This window comes from Chrysoperla carnea, chromosome 2, assembly GCF_905475395.1.
Source record: "Chrysoperla carnea chromosome 2, inChrCarn1.1, whole genome shotgun sequence".
Lineage (NCBI taxonomy): Eukaryota > Metazoa > Arthropoda > Insecta > Neuroptera > Chrysopidae > Chrysoperla > Chrysoperla carnea.
This window is the reverse complement of record NC_058338.1, coordinates 48,259,316-48,276,168: the sequence shown is the minus strand read 5'-3', so window position 1 is coordinate 48,276,168 and position 16,853 is coordinate 48,259,316. Positions and strand designations below refer to the sequence as shown.

The 16,853-nt window shown below is 29.2% G+C and overlaps 3 protein-coding genes across 3 annotated transcripts; all 3 read right to left on the bottom strand.

Annotated features, from left to right (window-relative positions):
* Nucleotides 1-460: 460 nt before the first annotated feature.
* LOC123291862 (clumping factor B) lies at nt 461-3,679 on the bottom strand. The gene is made up of 4 exons (XM_044872294.1): nt 3,508-3,679; nt 2,931-3,014; nt 2,569-2,695; nt 461-1,103 (listed from the first exon to the last, which is right to left on the bottom strand). Exons 1-4 carry the CDS (start codon nt 3,559-3,561, stop codon nt 607-609), a joined length of 762 nt encoding a protein of 253 aa, XP_044728229.1. The 5' UTR covers nt 3,562-3,679; the 3' UTR covers nt 461-606.
* Nucleotides 3,680-4,857: 1,178 nt separating this feature from the next.
* LOC123292215 (cleavage stimulation factor subunit 1) lies at nt 4,858-8,006 on the bottom strand. Its single transcript, XM_044872783.1, has 7 exons — nt 7,867-8,006; nt 7,619-7,806; nt 7,404-7,558; nt 6,452-6,682; nt 5,753-5,913; nt 5,299-5,449; nt 4,858-5,225 (listed from the first exon to the last, which is right to left on the bottom strand). Exons 1-7 carry the CDS (start codon nt 7,935-7,937, stop codon nt 4,887-4,889), a joined length of 1,296 nt encoding a protein of 431 aa, XP_044728718.1. The 5' UTR covers nt 7,938-8,006; the 3' UTR covers nt 4,858-4,886.
* Nucleotides 8,007-10,332: 2,326 nt separating this feature from the next.
* Nucleotides 10,333-12,860, bottom strand: LOC123293398 (calcyclin-binding protein). The gene is made up of 4 exons (XM_044874209.1): nt 12,710-12,860; nt 12,439-12,643; nt 11,391-11,754; nt 10,333-10,501 (listed from the first exon to the last, which is right to left on the bottom strand). The coding sequence occupies exons 1-4, from the start codon at nt 12,725-12,727 to the stop codon at nt 10,417-10,419; spliced, it is 672 nt and encodes a 223-aa protein (XP_044730144.1). The 5' UTR covers nt 12,728-12,860; the 3' UTR covers nt 10,333-10,416.
* Nucleotides 12,861-16,853: the final 3,993 nt, after the last annotated feature.

Here is a 16,853-nt window from a genome sequence, read left to right as displayed (position 1 = left end):
AATTGCATATGGTAATGATCTTAACTTGTTCAATATTTTGTCTAACTTAAAATGAAATCAATGATCTTACTTGAAATAACGCACATTTAAGCAATCTTTTAACATTTGGAACTGCGAAGGACTGTTAAGAATGTTACAAAGATATGTGTTCCAAAAAAATGTGTTGGAAATTAAACTCAGCCGAAAATTTTTCTATGCATTTTAAAATCGCATGAAAAAAAATTTCAACTCCCAGAATCACAAATAGAACAACATTAGGCATTCAATTTGAATGGACAAAAAATGAAAAATTGTATATTTTGTACAATCTATTGAAATGAAATCAATTTACAGCCGCCAAAATAATTGCTGGTTGAAAATCTGAATATGAAATATACAAATAAAACTAGCAAATTTATTGGCACGCCATAATTTAGAAGGGGGAGTTAGTTGTATTTTGTATGGTTACGTTAACCACTTCTGTAGAAATTTAGAATCTTAGTACATTTTATAATATTCATCTAGGCTTGGACAGCCAACAGCATGTACAAATGGAAAATAAAAGAAAAAAAATAACACTAAAATTATGAAGAAAAATTAAAAAAACTCCCTTTTGTTTTTTTGTTTTTATTCAGCTGTTGCTGTCACTTCTGGTGCTGCTGTATCATTTGACGGACACTCAGTTTTTTTTATACTGCACACATCATCTGATTTAACTTCTTTTGTTGACGAATCGGTGGTATCCATTTTTTCATCTTCATTGGCTGGCGGTGTTTCCTTTTCTTTTTCACCATTTTCGATACTCTTCGCCTCTGATTCCTTATTTTCGGATGAATTTACTTTACTATCAGTTTCTGCTTTTTCTGGACTACTTTCACTGTTATTATTGCTTTTGCTTTCATTGGTTGTTTCAGCTGCTTTTTCGTCGTTATTACTTACTTCATCAGATTTTGTTTCTTTTTTGTCGGTTTCGTCATCTTCTGATTTTGTGACATCATTTTTTGTATCATTTTCCTCTACTTTCTCAGCTTCTGTTTCAGATTTTGGTTCTTTGCTTTCATCTTGAGAATCAGTTTCGTCTGTTTCTGGATCTTTGTTCTTCTTAGGACGCCCACGACCAACACCTTAAAACGGATAGAAAAAATTTAAGGCTTTTCATTAATAATCATTTGATAGTTATAAATATATCCAAGAAAGTTAAGGTAAAACTTAGATTGAAAAATTGTACAATCCCGCACTTTAAATTATTTTGGGAGAAGATACTTATATAACTTGAATAAATTTATCGACCATCCCATCGATAAATATAATAATCTAGATATAATAGAGACCACTTGACATTTATCAATAGCTATTTCAAGGCAATTATCATTATTGAAAAAAGTCCATATAAATCTATGGCAATATATTTTGCGTTTTCTCTGATAAAGTTAAGGATGAAATATAATAAATAGAGAATAGAATAGAAATAAAAATTATGTAATTTATTTGTTATCCTATATCTCGAAAAGTTTTGGAATAAGAATTTTTTTATACGAAATGAATGAAACCAAAAATAGTATATTGAACATCTAAAGGTCTCAGATCTCATTTTCAATTGTCAAAAACATGAGATCTAAGAGATGGGGACAGAAAGCGGCTTAGTTTTCACAGAGAGGCTTAATTTGACACTTTCTGCACGGAAATAAGAAAAATCTTTTATATATCTATAAAAATATATCCTTTATTCTCAAAAATTTATTAATTTTATTTTTTAGTATGTTACGCGATATCTTCGAATACATATACTATTTATAAGATTAATTACTATTAGCTAATTCATACTGATGATGACTTCATGGTCGAAATACGTGTTTATATAGTACTAAAATTGATTTACGAAATTTAATGTGAAAAATCCTGATGAGTTCTGATATATTATCTTTGATAATACTGATTATGCTAAGACAAAGTTTGGCAATGGATACTTATAGAATTCGGTGAGAAAAAATATGAATAATAAAATCTAAAATTAAAAACAACCATCTAAACCGTCTGAACCATCGAAAATTCAAAATATAATTTTAAATATCTCGATTAATTTTTGAAATATCAAAGCCCGATATCGAAATATGGTAATTATTTGGTTAATAAATTATGGTTTCTTGGGCTTATTAAGGAGATACTGTTACGATTTCTTGTGGTTAAAGATGTATACTTTTATTTTAATCGTAATGGTATAAATACTTCCTAAAAATTATAACATCGCGACTATCATTTTGTATAATCATAATTTTAGAATTTTATTGACATAATTTTTCAGACAAAATCTTTTGAACTTGTGGGAAATTTCTAAATTAATATTTGATGATATAAAAGGATTTTTATCTTTAAAAACAAAAAAAATCGAAAACCATTTTCACTTTGTTTAACTCGAATATAAAATTAAACAAGAAATTTATCTATTAAATATATAACTATTCCGAAATTAAAAATCCAAATCAAAAATCCTATACTTCAATAAGAATCTTTGCACTCTTCAAGGATAATAAACAAAATTTCATATCATGTATATAAGAAAGTAATTTAATTTAAAAAATATATGTATACCTTTAGCTTTTGGATTTGGCGTTTTCCGTTCTTTTTTAGCTGGTGGTGGTGGAGCAGCTGGAGTACCACGGGCTGAAGATCGAGTCCTACGTCGGCCTTCTGTATCTCCAACATCTCCCCCAAGACTCTTAAATTTGAAATAACAAAATTATAAATATTGAGAGTTAACCTTGGTTTAACCTTTTAAATTTGATCAAGTTCACTTAAACCATACATTTTGAAGATTAATTTTGGGTAAATAGCAATAGTCAACTTGAACTTGATACAATTTATCAAACGTTAATGAATTAGTAAATTTAATTAGAGCTTTAACCTACATATTAAATTAAATGAAAGGCATTGATGAAAGATAAAATGCTTACCTTTATTATGGCTTCTGATTCTTCGCGTGCCTTGTCTATAACAGATGCACGCGGACTCTTTGTTTTACGTCCTTTTTTATCAGTCTAGAAATAAAATAGAAAAGTAAATAATAATTGAATTTTTAAATTTTTTCAACTTTCCCTCCAATTCTATCATACCCTAAACAACGAACAAGAAATATACAAAAATACATACATTTACTGTATATTAAAAAGAGATAACTATACATGACGTTTGTTTATTATAAGTTCAATACAATTACAAGTATTTATCGATAAAATACTTAAAAAATCATGATTTTAAAGCTGGTGTTATTTATATTTAAGTACTATATAATGTTACTTAAGATGGAATCACAGTAGAATGAATTTGCATAAAATTTCAAGATCCTAATAAGATCTTTGGATATCTATAAAAATGGCATTTTTCTTGATGGGCTTAGAACATACCAGATGCCATATGATAAGCAATTACAACGTTCACATTCTAAGCATTAGCACACACGATTACGTACACATAGTAAATAAATTAAGGAGACAATTTATTACAAAAGATTATTTAGAAAATAACTCTTACCTGATTTTCATCAACATCTGTGTTTTTAGCATTCACTGCACCCACTTCAGACATTTTAATTAGATTGAATTTTATACGATTACAATTATTTTAAAACACCAAAAACTTTACGTTTTTTTATAATGATGCGTTTCACCCGGTCGCTTGATGTTTGTAATGCTAAATGGCGGAGAGCGTCGGTCATGTGACCACATCGGCATCTCTCGTCGTTTAAATTAACTTCAAAAACGCGCGCATTATTTATTTTATAGCAGAATTGTTTTTAATATGATCAAAAACTTCATAAAAAAGTAATATTTGTTTGGAATTAAAAATATTTTGAAATTAAGTAATGTGATTACTTCAACAAGCGGTTGGTGTGTATGTATTTAATACATATAGACGCTGGTAACGCTATTTACATCTATTATTCGAATTGTGCGAGGCGGAACTCAACACTTACATTTTTCGCAAACCAAGTGGAACATATGACTTTTTAAATATAAATTTATCTGAAATGCGTGTAAATTTGAGTAAATATAGACTAAGATTATAATCATTGAAGTATGCAAAGATTTAATCAATAACCATAGCCAACAACTGCCTAGCTTTTCCTCGTTTTTAAATTGTTTTTATTCTCGCAAGAATCGTTCTTTTACAAAAGCTTTAAACAGATAGTAACACCTGTAGACTAACACATAAAAGTGAGAAGTTTTACTGAAAAGAATCACATTTAATTCATTCGCATATCATCAATCACATATATGAAATACTCCTAACAATTTTTAAATTTTAAGTGTGGTGTGAAATTTCCTTTGTGACGCCCTGTTACACAATGTAATCATAGAATAATATAATCTAACGGAAATATAATGATTTACTCGTAATTAAGCGTCTTTATGTATTCACAGATTGCGTCTTAATTGTTAATCCACTGTAAAATTTACCATTTTATTTATTATTATAGGGGATCGGCACTGGCAAAATTTTATTCGATGCATTCATTAAAAATCTTTGGCCAATCGAAGCTCGAGTTAATAGGTAAAACCCATTATAACAATTTGTTTTAAATTAACACTATTTATCAAGAGATAAATAAATTAACAACGATGAATGAATCCAGCTAGAGTTCAGCCAGTATAGTGAGCTAGATTTCAGAACTAAGCGAATCTGGCCAACATACTTTATTAACTGATACCAGAGTACCCCAAAGTTGGTATGGGGCACAGTTTTATTAGATACAAAAAAATTAATGCCGGACACTGGGTTAACATTTAAAAATTAACAGGGGTCAATATATGTGATCGATTTAAAAAAAATAATTGTTTAAGAACTTATGAATAGCATTAAACAAAATTAAAACAACTCAAATAATTATAAATATATATTTTAAATTTTTTTTATACAGTCGGAGTACGTCTAAACCAAAATCGTGCACGAAAATCATCTGAACACGTCAAAAATGCCGCTTGAACTGGAGAATGTGCAATCATACGTACAGGTCCATTATGACCTAATGACATTAACTGTTTCCTTGAAGCATTTCTTGAGTTCCATGCACATAATGATGTTGTCGCTTCGTCTGGGAACAATACATAATCTTCCGTATGATTAAATACAGCTTGTGCTTTATGTTCCTGTTTTCCGGTAGTTCCAGCACCAGTATACGCAATTAAACATCGACTAGTTGTTAGTTCCCAAAGTTTTATTAACGAATCTTTCCCCGAGGATAACAAATACTGTAAATTAAAATTAGAATAGACAATCTAGTAAACTTGTATGCAGAAACAAAAATAATTTCATTCTTTTTACCTTGCCATTTTTAGTAAAAGCGACAGAGCAAACCTCGGAACCATCATGAGCCTTTTGGAATGTATTTACACAGCGATTTGACACACCATCCCATAATTTAATAGATCCATCTTTACTGGCTGTTGCAAAATATTTGGCGTCTTGAGAATATCTGTAAATTTTCAGTATACACTTAGAGCTTTAAAAAACAATAATGTAATTACAGCTCACTCCTACCACAAAAATTTTAAACCAATCAAATTTTTGATACTTTTTTTTTATTTACCCTTAACGCAACTTTCTTGGTTATTAAATTGCTAAAGATCAAATGGGTTACATAACGAAAACCGCAAGGCCCTACTTCTCTTCTCTTTCCCAGCGAAGATAGTTATGTTATATACAAGGTGAAATTTTATGTTCGTATAATATAAATCACACGTAAGCTAAGCATAATATAAAAGAAATAGTTACGCACTTAATTGAATTTATGGCCGCTGTATGTTGATGAGATGGAATACTACAAACAAAGCACTGAGAAGTATTTACATCGTACAATCGTAATACCGGATGTGATGTTCCAACAAGAATATGTTCACCGGCGGGATGGAATGCTAAACATCGAATTGCCTCAACATCCTAAAAAATATACAAAAACTAAATTAAAAAACACTGCCTTATATCAAAACTTCGAGGTATTTAAGACCGTTCATTATAGTTCTAGGGGTAAAATTTATGGGAGGCAAGAGAAGACGTAAAAATCCGTGATCCGTATGAATAATTGGCATTCTTTTTTATCAGTCTCAGAATGGTAATATAATAACGGGGGAAAAAAGTAAGAAGCAAGTATATATTAATGAAACGTTTTTTATTTCTAGTCCTTTGGTTAGTGCTTACTTCCCTCGCATTGATCTTAAGGCTCCATCAAGATCACTCGTTCTACGCTCAAAACTCGCTTAGCTTGAGTTAAAATTTTTTGAATAAATATTTCATGATAACAAATATATTTTTGTTTAATGTACACTTAATTAGTAATTTTCGTAGATATTCGTGGCGAACTTAATTTTCACAGCGAAATTACATTCAAAAGTATTGATGAAGTGTTAAGGAAGATATGGAGCCCCAACAAAAGAATCGTTAGAGAAATAATATAAAGAGAAAGTGACTTTTTACAAACCGTAATTGTTTTATATGCTTTTTTCACCGATGCTTTTGATATATCAAATAATTTTACAGTAAAGTCTCTTGAACCAGATGCTAGTATTGGATCACGAGGATGAAATTCTAATGCCGTGACCTCTTCCATATGATCGTATAATGTTCGAATTACAGGATGGCCAGTTGTTTCTCTTCCAGTTTCCACTTCTTCTGGTGCTGATTTTGCTAACATACGTTCAACATCTAAAATCTAAAATGTTAACCAAACAAATTTTTAGTATCAAATGGCATCCTACAATCGTTTACGAAAATTGTTGATAATACAAAAAAAAAAACAGTACAATCTTTAGTCTTACAATAATTTTGTTTCTGTGGAACAGTAATTTTTAGTGGTTGAAAATAACTAACAATATACTAAAATTTTGGGGGCTTGGGACGTACTTCCATCATCATCCTTCACTGAATTTGTGCTTTTATTAATTAATTTTAAGTAATTAAAAAGATATTAATTACTAAAATAATGGTTTAGTTGAAATGTCCAGTCAATAAAGTTAGGGAAGAAAAATATTTGAACCAAATTTAAATTTCATGAATATTCCCTATTGTAAAGCGGCAAATCCTCAACATTACTCATTGAAAACATTTTTATTGAAATCAAGACTTCGTAAATTTGGATTAGCGAGTCTGTTGACTTGCTAATCCAACGACATCCGATGGTTATCGCTTGTTTGATGAAATTGTGCTGTAACATGATTATTTCAATCTGAAATGATTCTTTGTGGCGACAATTTGTTTGAAATTTTAGATCTACAATTAGAATAGAAATATTTTAATATTATAAACGATTTGTTGTCAAAAAAAAATCGTTAAATGCCTGGCGTAGCGTTCGAATCTTTAGACTTTTGTACAGTACATTTTTTCATAACATCAACAACAGTTTTTATCAAATATTCGATATTTAGATTACAAACTTTTATGCTAGCATCTACGCTTCCTGTCGCTATCAACTGTCCATCATGACTAAAGCATCCGGCACGACAATTTCCTTTATGCGATGTCACATACGCTGTTTCATATAAAGCCGGTTCTGGAGCTGGAACTTGGGGTTCCGTTTCAAACTCTAAATCTGTCATAATCACAATAAAAATTAGAAATAAAAAATTTAATTACCTAGTAAAATAAATACCTAATCCTGGTCCTATTGTGTTATCACCAATCCCATGGTTCGGTGGTCTTTCCTTTCGATCTGGTTCATGTTCCAAACCGGCTATCATAACATGGAGTAGTCTATCACTAGGTGGGCATGGTGGATCAGCCTGTACCAATGATGATAAACCAACAGCAACGTTTTGGTGACCATCGTAAAATAATTGACTAATTATATCAATAAAATTTTAGGTATTTTGTTAAATTTTACAACAAATATTTTATTACCTTATTATTAGTCGATAAAGAAACTCACGGCTTTTAATTAAATTTTTTGGATCAAATTCTTCTTCTTTCATTTTAAAATGTATTGAATTTTTTCTAAATTATATCGATGTTTAGGTTATCTTTTAAAATGTTTGTTTATAATCCTAAAAAGCCATTAGCTCGTTTCACTGTTGCCAACGTCAACAGCACAATAAAATTTAAAAACAGTTTTTGAGTACGCGCATGTATATTCAGTCATTTTATTATTTTATTTAAAAAACTCGACTACCTAGAATTGGAATGAATGTATAGACAAAAAATTAATTTTGTACTATGTAAATATTTATCTAAGGTTGTCGCCACCCAGTGGGTCAAGGGACCGAATGATGTACGGATAAAATTTACAGTTATTCGATCTTTTGAGCGGGAATTATAAATCAGATTAATTAACTGGGAATTGGTTAAATTTTTTGGTATTTTTATTGACATGGGGATTGTCTCATCATCCATTCCACCAACTCTTTGGTGACGGATTTGTTTGCGTATCAAACATAAAACGCGATGTAACACCCTATGTCAGTGTTTTAAGTCGCTGAGAAATTAAGCCTTATCTTTTTGTAATTCGAAAGAGCAGCTATAAGGAAAACTGCATCTACCGATTTAAATTGGAATCTTCTTATAGGTCACTTAATAGATTTAAATTGGTATATATGGATGCATATAAGGATTATAATATGGCACCTATTAATGAAGAAAAGTTAGCTGTATAATAATAACAAAATTTAAATGTTAGTCTACAATATATTTGTCTATTGATAATTGGTAATTAATCAGGCGGTCGAACCTGAAACAATTGAAAAAGTGGTTCACTTCCTGTTTTGATTAGTGCAAATTTTGGTCACCAGATGGCGAAATTTATCTCAATTTTAATATTTTGATTGGCTTCTAAAAATTGTAAGTACAAGTATTGTCATTGTTAAAAAAAAATTAAAATTGTATGGCAAATATGTTTTAAGACGGAGTGTTGAAAATTGGGTGTTGCAACTTACCAACTGGCGATAATAATTCGTACTAATTAAAATCAGAAGAAGACCCGAATTCAGTAGTTACAATTTTAGACTGCCAGATGGCAATACTTATACTTAACATTTTTTAAGGCCAATAAAAATATTCAAATTAAAATCAGATAAATCCCGCACCACCCGCACACTAAAGTTTTGTTCTATTAAACAGGAAATGGACCGCTTTTTCAGTAGTTTCAATTTAGACCACTTGATTACTTACTATTTATCAATACAAGACATATATTTTCTTTGAAAACCGTTGGGAAGCAGCGTATCTATAAACAACGTGCAATTAAAAAACTTCTTTAAAATAAAACGGCTTTACTTTAACAGTCATCCGGTAGTCTAAAATGGAACCACATAAATCTTGTTTTAAGTAGTACGAATTGTTATCAAGAGACTTCCCACTGCGATATTTTATCTATGCAAGAGACATAGACAGAGGCTATATCAGTAAAAGATTCTCTGACATAGATAAAATATTGCTTATAGAAATAAAATGCTAAGAAGAAAAATTTCCAAATTTATATTCTACAAGTTCGGTTATTATTAGACTTTCAATTCGATTAATTTAGATTTATTAATTTAAAACGAGATATTCTCAAATTTACAAACGATAATTATGAAACACTATCTTGTTAATAGTACATCGTATCCAAAAACTGCAGGAATTTTTTTCTTAAAATATTGTCATCCATCATCATCATCGTATTTGTCAAATACGATAGTTTTGAAAGTATCGCACCAATTACAAGCCATTTTTTCTTCATTAAATTTTTTTGAAAACTAGAGCATAAATTTCTGCTGTTGCTTATTCTATTTTAAGCACAAGTACTTTTAATAGTTATACACGAGTTTTGATCATTTTGGCTTTAGATCTTAAGCTACATCTACGAAACCAATCGGGATAATGTGGACGTGTTGATTAGTTAAGCCACGTACACAATGTCGTGATTTTGTAAAATGCAAACAGATTTCGTATAAACAAAATAATATTATATATTATTTCTCTAGACTGTTTTTCCTGTACACGCAATATCTTCCATATTTCTTATCAAATTCAATGATTTACCACTAATTTTAGGAAAAAACAGGCTAGAGAAATAATGTTACGATTGAATTTTAGTCATTATGTAATTTGTATATCATATCCGTGATAAAATTGTCTATAAATAAAAGGGAAGTAAAACACTATCTAGCCTGTTTTTAGCCAAGGGTACCGCACTGAGGAATTCCGCAAGAGTCGAGCTAATTTTATGTAGTTCATTAGAAAGTTCAACCGTATGAAATCATTATTGAAAATAAAACTATGAGAAACGAAAACAGGTTCATTTTAAAAAGTTTGTTAAAATAATAAAGGTGAAAACTAATGTCTTGGTAATTATTTGTGAGAAAAATAAATCGGTTTAAATGAAAAAAATTATTTCGTAACTAAAAAAATGGTTTTATTAAGATATAACGTTTCTTATTATACAATATGCATTACTATAACTATGTATGGAAAATTTTAATTTATAGCATCTCGTTTATTTTGACTTTCCAACCAACTCTTTTCAATTGTTCGTTTCATCTCGTCATCACCGCTATTGTACCTATAACATAAAAACAAAACTATTAAGAATGCTTGCACTTTTTAGTTTCTTATGAACGCAAAAGGAAGATTTATACTTTACTTTCCATAATCGGTAAAAATTTATTTTAGTCAAACACATACACATACAGTGTCCCCCCGGATAGAGGTAACTATACTTGTAAATTTTCTTATTTTGCATTTTAAGAAAAAAAGTCATTCTTTATAAGAACTTTTGCTTATTATGAAAAGTATGTAGGAATATTTAAAACTTCTAAGTAATGTATAGGGTAGCAAAAAATTTGATATCACTATTTATTTTTTGGGTAAACTACCCTTCGTTTTTAAAAGTTGACAAAAACATAAAAGAAGTTACTCGAAAAGTTGAAATTAACAATTATGACTCTATACAAAATATCAAGAAGATCTTTCCAACTTTGACAATTCCATTCTTAGTGAATGTTTATCCGAGAAAATAATTTTTCTAAACTAGTCCACAAATAAATACACTCTCGGATAGTACATGTTTAATGATTTTTTATTATTTTCTTTCTTACGTTTTTTTTATAATTAGAGCTTTTGTTCAAATAAAAATGATGCTATAATTAAAGCACACGAATCTTCTTGATATTTTGTATAAAGTCATAATTGTTAATTGCGAGTAACTTTCCTTAGTAACATTTTGCCAACTTCTAAAAAAGAAGGGTAGTTTACCAAAAATAGTGATTCCAAATTATTGGCTACCCTATACATTATTAAGAAGTTTTAAATATACTTAGATACTTTTCAGAATAAGCAAAACTTCTTATAAAGAATTACTTTTTTTCTTAAAATGCAAAATAAGGAAATTTACAAGTATAGTTATTACCTCTATCCGGGGGGACACTATTTAAGATAGTAATTATACTTACAAATTTTTCATCATATTCATCAATGCTTGTGATGGATCTTGATCTTTCATATCATCAAATTTAGGTGCTTTAGCATCACTAGCTTTCTTCTCAAATTCAGTAATATGTGACCAATTTTGTAATTTCTTCTTTGCTAATGATACAATTACCATATCATTTTTCACTTTCCATGAGCTTTCACCGATATTGATTGGCTCTAATAATTTATTTATTGTTAAAATATATTCCTTATTTTCTAATCCAACCACATGTAATTCAACTGATCGATCATTATGGAAATTGCAGTAAATATTTTCGGGTGCTAATGTATGCACATTTTGTAATGTTACATATAATTTTACAAATTTATTTGTTTGATCCCAGGCTGAAAAAAAAATTTTGTATGACATTTTCGGAACATAATTCATTCAGTCGATTTGTTTAGTGAATTAAATTTAATGGTTAGTATTTTTAAATCACCACTGCTCACTTGCTGGTTGGGGTAGATCTGATATTTGAATGGGGTAGAGTGAAACAAAATTTTTTTATTTTCAAAAATGATTCTTCGAGCAATATGTCAAAGAACTATTTAAATAAGGAAATATCACACATTTCTATCTTTGTATCCTTACAGTGCAGTTTGGCAAAGGCAAAATATATTTGGGATTTTATAGCATAAATAAATTGTTGACAACTTATTAAATTATGTCAAAAACTACTTATCCAAGCTAATGAAAATAATTTTGACGAAGGTGCCGAAAACTTGGTTCGTAAACTGACATAATTTTAGTCCCAGTTCATTTGGTAATAATCGATTAATTGTAGAGTTTTACTTTGTGGAACTCCGTAATTTGGATCGTAAATGTCAATGCCTTACACTGTCTTATTTATGAGAACATGAAATGAATTATATTTTTCCTATAACTATAGGGAGGGATCTTTGTTAAAATAGTTATTAGTCAAGCGCTACCACGTGCTAAGTTATGATCAGGAATTTCACTATTTGTTTGAAGTTTAGACAAAGACTGTAGTTCGGTGAAAAATAAACAATTAAAGATCCAACACTTACCATAATTTCTAAGTGTCACTTGATAATATTTTGCTGTAGCTCCTGTTGTAGATGAAGTTGTACTTTGAGCATTTTGTGGTTGATTTTTTACTAATTCACTCAATTGTGATTTCAATTTCGATTCTTCAATGCTCAAAATTTCTTTAACTTTCTGCCTGGATGCTGTTTTTAATAATGATTGAATTTCGGCAATGTCTAATTGCAGCTAGAAAATAAAAATTGCGTTTTTATAAGTGATACAATTTATTAGCATTAAAATTTATTAACTTACATCATTTATAGTACTCATTTCGAAAGTTGTTCACGAAAACACCTTGTAAAATTTCTTTTTTCAAATCGGTATTGACTGACATAAGCGGTAAACCATTTGATCTAATTTGTATTGTGTTTGTGTTTACGCAGAATCATTTACGAATATTGGTGGGGAGATAACTTTCAGAAAGATTCCAGAATGCTCGATTCGGAATATTCTATTTAAAAAAAAAAAATGCTTTCTATATAAAAGAATGTAATACATTGGAAAAAAGTGAATTTTGAATCCTTTCAGGTTTATTGTTTGTATTCAAAGTAATTTGAATAATATTTATTATTATTTTTATGTATCAAAATATTTATAAAAATATAAGTTGCCATCTGTTGTTGAATTGACATACTATACTATTTTGTATTACCGGATATGCAATCTTAACTTTGGTTCTGATATATTATTAGCAACTTTTGCATGTGACAACAATCTACGTGAACAGTAGTATATTTATACAACGCTAGAGAGCACTTTACACAAGAATTAACATTTCGAAAGCAACAATTAAGTATCCTTCAACATCGCAGCTGAAGAGAATGATCCAAAACTAGTGGGTTTCAAAAAAAATTCCAATAAGATCGGATCAAATTTGCATGTGTTATCAAAAAAATCGAATTTTTTAACTTTATGATGTCATCAGAATCCAAAAAATTTAATTTTGCTCTATCACATCCAAATTTTATACAATTTTTATAAATCAAGTATGTAATCTTACTAAATTTGGGCTATACTTTTCAAATTTGTGATCAAAATTAGCCTAGCTCTAATAGGTTTCAATAATGTGGAGTTCTGGTCCCGGAATTAAACACATAGTGATAGCTAGCGACAAACTGACAGCGCAGCTGAAAAGAATGACCCAAAACTATTGGGTTTCAAAAAAACTCCAATAAGATCGTATCAAATTTGCCTGTGTTATCAAAAAAATCGAATTTTTTAACTTTATGACGTCATCAGAATCCCAGAAATTTAATTTTGCTCTATCACATCTAAATTTTATCCAATTTTGATAAACCAAACATGTAATCCTACTAAATTTGGGTCATTCTTTTCAAATTTGTGATCAAAATTAACCTAGCTCTAATTGGTTTCAAGAATGTGTAGTCCTGGTCACGGAATTAAGCACATAAGTGATAGCTAGCGAAAAACTGATACCGCAGCTGAAAAGAATGACCCAAAAATAGTGGGTTTCAAAAAAAAAGTAGTGGCCTTTTGTTTTCGTTGCTTATTCATTGCGAATCTTTGTTTTCTTGATTACTAGTTATTTTGTTCTGGCTTTTAACTATTCGACTGTCCTTTGCTGCTGCATCCTGTAAATTATTTGGTAAACACTTTAAAACGTTGGCTTTGCCACTTTTCGGGGCAAAGCCAACGCAAGTAGCATAAAATGCTACTTGCGTATAGGTTTAGGATATAAATTAAAACATATGGTAGTTTTTTTATGAAATACATTTATTTGCTTAATAATCAGTCCTTACTTTCTCATATCACATTCAATCACAAATGTTATGTCCACAATTTAATTTAATTTATGTTTTGTTTTTGACATTTATTTAAAAAATCAAAACATAAATAATTACAATTAATTGTGATTCAATCTATTATCAATGCCAATCTTAGACAATTGGTACAAAAACGTATATTTTACTCATTTTTTTTTATAAAATCAAAATTGATACAATTTTATCTGTTTTAGTTGTTACGAAATATTTTAGAAATGCCATTTCAATGAAAAACAAATAAAGGGTGCGATTGTTATTTAATAAAAACATGAGACCATCACAGTATGATTTCATTAATTTACATCAATACGATGTAAATCATACTGCGATGTTATTATAACTTTAAAATACGCGCGTTAATTGTCGCTAACAGTAGCTCTAGTCGATGACTTCTTTGAGCGTATTAGTTATTTAATGTCCCTGCGCCAACTTTCAAGTTTGCACGTTTCGCATGTATGTAGAGAGCGAGGGTAAGTTAGCCACAATGGCCGCGTAACATAAAAAACCCAGGCCAAGTAAAATTGTCTTGATGGTATTTTCGAAAAAATGTTGCAAGAAAATATTGTTTGTTGTTGATAGTGCCAACCCTAAATAAAAATTGAAAAAAAACTTCCTTAGATTGCCTATTTAAAATAAGTGAATCGAAATTTCTTTTGATTCTAGTACACTTATACAAAATTTTGAATTGAATGTAATCGAAATGATAGAATTACCATTATATTTTCATTGATTTACGATTGGTCTCAATAGGTTTATTAGAATTTTTTACTAAAGAAATTTCGTGTGAACGTAAAACCTATATTGTGAAAAAAAATTTATAAATTAAAATTTTTGCTCGTTTAAAAGTTTAAAGCCTTCACGCGCTAGAGAGTTTAGCTAAGGGATTTGAAATGAATTCAACAGATTGTTAGAAGTTGCACATCAGGTGGCTAAAAATCCCTGTTTGCCATATACGTATATAAACATGTCGCTAAAAACAATCAATCTTTGAGATTTATTTATTCTTGAGATTTATTTATTTTGAGAAATCTTTGAAAAAAGGGACTGTCCATTTTGAGTTTTTGACCAGTTCGACTGAATTAATAATTTTTGTAAAAAAAAATTAATTGATTGATCTGTTGAAATTTTAATTAAAACATATTTTGGCCAATGTAGCTATATGTAATTGTTTATATTTGACTCAAACGTTTTTTGAAGATAACATTTCCAAAATATTAATGCGATAAAACATATCAATTTGAAATTATCATCACATTAAAAATTAAAAATTTATAAAAATAAAATTAATACTGATTGATAATAAAATTATAAATAAATAATAGTATCATATTAGTCCAAATAATTTTAAAAAAATTAGATGATTTTTCTTTTCTAGAAATAACTAGTAAATAATCAACGTTTGTTTTAAAGAAAATTGTAAATATTTTTTTACTTTCATATTCAAATAACTAATTTTAGGTACTCTTCTATTTCTGACATTTTTATTAAGAGTGATCCATTTTCGCTTTTCTCATTAAAAATTAAAAACATGCGGGAGATAGAAAACTCCATTATTTTCTGACTCAAAGAAAAAGTAGAAGTTAAATTTTTTAAAAGGAAGAAAATACGGCTTAAAATATTTGACATTGACATAGTGGCTCTGATGTAATGATCAAGTATGTATTCCGCAAAATTTTTGTCAAAAAACTTGCGGCGATAATTTCAACGGCTTTATTCTCCAAATTGGCTTTTGAATATCACGTCTATATTTGAGTAACTTACTTAAATGAAATACTATCTAGGGATTTTCCCGAAAATAATGAACTTTTGCACCGTACCGATGTATTTTGAATACGTTTCATAATGCTTGGAACACTATTTTGGGGGTTTCATTTTGGATAAATTAAGTAGAAATTCGGATAGAGGGTTTATTATTTTAGCAATCTGGAGAAAATAGAGAAATGAAAAAGTGAAAGCTTTTGTACATCTGTATACAGAGTGCCTTTTTTAACTTGACATTTGTGCAAAGTCAGATACAAAAAATTGTTTCATACATAAGTTTGATAATTTGAAAGCCTCGATCACTTCCAAATGCATGATTATTTTTAGATGATCATCAATTTTTTTCAAATGAAATCCCATATTTTTGGGGGTGATTTGTATTTTGTAGGATAAAAAAGATAACTTTTATCCGAAGAAAAATATTTTTAAATGCATATTTTTCGAGATCTTAACAAAAAATAACAAATATTTTCATTGATTTCTTATGCGAGAATTATTATTTTTTTATTAGTTTAGACACGAAATCATTGAGATTTTTTTCAAATTTCTTTCATACATTTTTTGCAAATGTCAGTTTAAAGTCATCATGTATAGCCTCTCTAAACTGATTTAGGGAGTTGAATTTTTCCCCACCACCACCGTTCTTATGTATAAAAAGTTTTTCGCGGTATTTAAGATTTTCCGCACCTCTAAAACCACTTTAGATTGAGTTACAGCGTAGGAAATTTGTCTGTGAATTGGGTCAGAGAAGTGCCTTTCAATAAACTTTTTTCTCCACTACCTTCAAATGTTTTCAAAACAAAAAATGGGGGGGAGGATACAATAGTAGTATACCTTACTAGTGACGGAGT